This window comes from Dasypus novemcinctus, chromosome 12, assembly GCF_030445035.2.
Source record: "Dasypus novemcinctus isolate mDasNov1 chromosome 12, mDasNov1.1.hap2, whole genome shotgun sequence".
NCBI lineage: Eukaryota > Metazoa > Chordata > Mammalia > Cingulata > Dasypodidae > Dasypus > Dasypus novemcinctus.
The window spans coordinates 17628570-17632647 of record NC_080684.1 but is presented as its reverse complement, the minus strand read 5'-3'; the positions used below and the strand labels follow the sequence as shown (position 1 = coordinate 17632647).

Here is a 4078-nt window from a genome sequence, read left to right as displayed (position 1 = left end):
GCTGTGATTATTCCCAAGGAACTGCACACATCAAATTGTCATCCAGCAGCGGTTTTGTTCCCAGTGTGCACTGCAAAGTGAAGTAAGTCACTTTCCACCTTGTTGACATGCACGACTTAGCTGCTGGTGTTGCAAGCTGTTTCTCGCCCTGAAACTGGACTCAGTAATGTCTGGGTTTCAGTACAGATAATCTCATTATTTTCTTGGCAGTGCTCACATCAGCACTGACTCGAAGAAAGGAACATTTAAATCAGGCGTTCTGAATAGATTTAGTCAATAACATTACAAGTTTCAATAGGTGGAACTGTTCAAATGCACCCATAAAGTGATTCCTTTGTTATTATCCTCATCTAGTTACAGAGGACCGTGAGAAAGTGCTTGCCAGTGACCGCAAAAATTTTCACTGTGACAGGCATGGCAAATGGCCACTTGACGGCATTTCCATATAAGTAACATGATGCAAAGGGAGCAAAACTTTCACGAGTGCCAAATGAAGAATCTGTTAGCAAATGACCTGTCTAGCTTTAAAGCTTCAGTATATCCCCACAAACAGGGCATCCATTATTTGAACATTAGGCAAAGATGGTAACATCTGGGAAAGAATATACAATTGGTTACAAGCAAAATATGCAGATATTTGTAAACCGAATTAGTTATAAATTATTTCCATGTGTTGTGTTTAAAAATATGGATCTATATTAGTATTGCTTATATGAGTTCCATCTCTACTACATTCTAACACTGACTGAGACCAAGTTCAGGAAGATTTTTTAAGCCTCAGGATTCACAGGAGTAAAATGAGAATACTAAGGGCAACCTGATGTAGTTGTGTTCAGGAATAAATAAGATACTACATATTCTAAAAATATTAGTTATGCTAATGCTTTCCTTATACTTAACTGAAGGGCTTTTCAGATGTTTGAAAAAATGGAACAAAACTCAAAGTAAAAATGGAATAATATATAAAACAAAATATTTAGCAGAATAAAGTAACAAAACCATTTATTTCACCAGTATATCTGAATGTGCTGTGTCTGTTAAACATACCAATTGCTATTAAAACCTTATCTAAATGGATCAAAACAAATAAAAACATGGATAAGTGCATGTATCCAAATAATTTCACTGCATTAAATTATTGTTTTGATATTTTTCATGTTTATTTACTATGTATTAGTATTTATTGATAACTTTAAATTCTATTTCAATTTTATCTAAGTACCTATTAAGAGGTATTACTATTATATATTGAGTAAAAACATTGAAAAAGAAGTTGAATCAGATTAATAAATGGTTTGGTGTACACATTGTGTTCTTTTATCTACAGGAAAGATGAAAAATCTCACTATTAAGTCATGCATGTTGACATCATGGCAATTTGATTAATACAAACACATGATAATATATAAGTAAATCTCAGAATAAGAGAAAAAAAGGCAATGTTATATGACAAGTTACTTTTTAAAAAATTTTCTTTTCTCTTGCTTAATTCTTCTTTGGTGATCTGGAAATTCAAGGAGGTGGTGAAAAGGGAATGTTCAGAGAGCAGTACAATGATAATGGGTGCCTGAGTGGAAACGATGGGCATCAAGTTGGGGGAAGTGCAAAGACAGTAAAGAAGGCTTCCTTTGTAGTCTCTCATATAGTTGGGGGGGGGAACCACCTTGTGTTCTCATATTTGGGGAAACAACACAAATTCTTTCAACCTCAACTCCCAATATTGTACTTTATTATAGATTTCTAGAGAAAATGTCAATCTTTCAATGAAATCCCAAGCAATCATTCCCTTAGAAACTAACTGAGACAAAGATTGTTAAGGCAAACGGATGTTCTGCATTTCTCAGGGGGTATGGATTTCTAATTCTTGTCCTTTCCCCATTTGATCTTGTTCTTCATAAAACCCACCCTTTTACTATTCAAAATTTATCTTTTCCAGTTGTATCCCAATATCATGCTCAAAGAGAAAAATATCTTACTGTTTAATTGTCATTTATGAAATCATTGTCTTGATGGTTCCTTCCTCTCTAGGACTTTTAGAAACTGGCTTTAGTGGATCCCCTGGTGGATCCTTCTCTTTCTCAGCTCTCCTATCACCCTTGGATACTCCCAAGCTATGCTAGGCTTAGAGCTCTCAAAACCCAAATCTGTCAATTACTACTGTGACTCCTCCCTCTATTCCAAACCTCTCATCTTCCCCAGCCTAGTTACCCATCACCCTCTGTGTTTTGTTGGCAAATATTGGAGATATTTTCTCAAGGTCCTTTTCATAGCTGTTTTGACCTCATTGTTTTTCAGGCTATAGATGAGTGGATTCACTAAGGAATTAGCCACACTGTACTGTACAGAGAAGATCAACTCCAATGGTGATCCTGAGGTTGGCATGAGATAGCGCAGGAAAGCTGAGCCATAATACAGGAGCACTGCAGTGAGGTGGGAGGAGCAGGTGGAGAAGGCCTTGCTTCGACCTGAGGAGGAGGCGATTCTCAAGATGGTGGAACCAATGCGTGCATAAGAGTAGAAGATCAGGAAACAGCTTCCAAGTCCACCGAGGAGGCCAGCGCAGAGCAAGACAATCAAATTGGAAGAGACATCAGAACAGGATAGAGGGAAGAGAGAGGGCAGCTCACAGCTGTAGTGGGGGATGATATAATCTCCACAGAAGTCCAAGTTCATAGCTGGAAAGATGTTGAGGAGTGCAACAAAAAAGCCCAGGCCCCAGGAACCACAAGCCAGCCCCTTACAGAGTAGGCTGTTCATCACCTGGCCGTAGTGCAGAGGATGGCAGATGGCAGCAAAGCGGTCATAGGCCATAGCAGATAGCAGGCCAACTTCAGTGGCTCCAGTCACTAACAAAAAGAAGACTTGAGCCAAGCAGCCCTTCACAGAGATGGTTTTCTTCTGAGACAACAGATTGTCTAGCAGCTTTGGGACTGTGACAGAAGAGAAGCAAATATCCAGGAAAGAGAGGTGACTCAGGAAGAAGTACATGGGGGTGTGCAGGTGAGAATCTGTCCTGGTCAACACCAGCATCATCAGGTTCCCTGTCACAGTCAGGAGGTAAATTTGCAAAAACAGCACAAAGAGCAGAGTCTGGATGTGTGGGTCAGAAGACAGACCCAGGAGGATGAACTCGTTGATGGTGCTGTGGTTATCCAAGGCCATTTAGAGAGGACTTAGTCTAGAAATAAACATAGAAACGAACCTGAAATCTCTTGGTCACACTCAGTTATCAGAGGATGAAAGTCTTCATCTCAACTAGTTTATATTTCTTATCTTCTGTTTTGGTTCTTTTGTACATTTCTTCCTGGATTGATGAGCTGCTTCAATCCTTAACCCTGTGTCAACTCTGCAAGTATATAAACTAATGACCTAACTTCTCCCTCAGAGATTGCTTAAGAAATTCACAAAGTTTCCAGGATCTGGTTCATTACTAATATAGGTTTTCTTTAACAGAACCTGTGCTTAGCAATATTCCCTAATCTTTGTAGGTACTACTGGAATTCCTAGAGTGGATGTTCCAAAACCAGTCTTTTCTCTTACTTGATTTTTTATTCCCGTTCGAATCCTGTCTATTGTATATACTGCTAAAACTTACACTACATTTCTAATTTATACTCTGTGACAAAATTGAAAGTTGTGGTCAAGGACATGTTCCCACATATATGTCTGTATTTCCTGTGTTTTTATGTTAGATGTTGGGATAGATTTAATAATAGAGGAGCATGGTAAACCCATTTCTCTGATGAAAAAATGGAGCATCCAAGGTATACCACTGTCTAAATTCCCAATTTCAAGAATCTGAATATGACTCCACTACGTAAAAATCTAAGACAAGAAAACTTCTACCAAACTGATTTTCAATCAAGGCTTATCAGCAAATGTGCACCATAAACTGACACCTGTGGGTCTGTAAGATAGTCACACTCTACGACCTAGAGAGTCTCCATGATGAGGCCTGTTATACTTGCCAGTGTAGAATCATGGATATTCCTTTTTCCCTACCTTTATTAAAACGTCTGCTCTGTCTAGAATACCATATCTTTCTACTCAAATCCTTTTAATATTTTGACAATTAAAT

At 38.4% G+C, this 4078-nt stretch overlaps 1 protein-coding gene across 1 annotated transcript; it reads right to left on the bottom strand.

Annotated features, from left to right (window-relative positions):
* Positions 1 to 2211: 2211 nt before the first annotated feature.
* LOC131280778 (olfactory receptor 8S1-like) lies at positions 2212 to 3162 on the bottom strand. Its single transcript, XM_058309265.1, has one exon. It carries the CDS (start codon positions 3160 to 3162, stop codon positions 2212 to 2214), a length of 951 nt encoding a protein of 316 aa, XP_058165248.1.
* Between the last annotated feature and the right edge of the window lie 916 nt (positions 3163 to 4078).

Excerpts from the sequence above, each read along its gene's own strand:
- LOC131280778 (XM_058309265.1), bottom strand. The coding sequence starts at position 3,162 with ATGGCCTTGGATAACCACAGCACCATCAACGAGTTCATCCTCCTGGGT.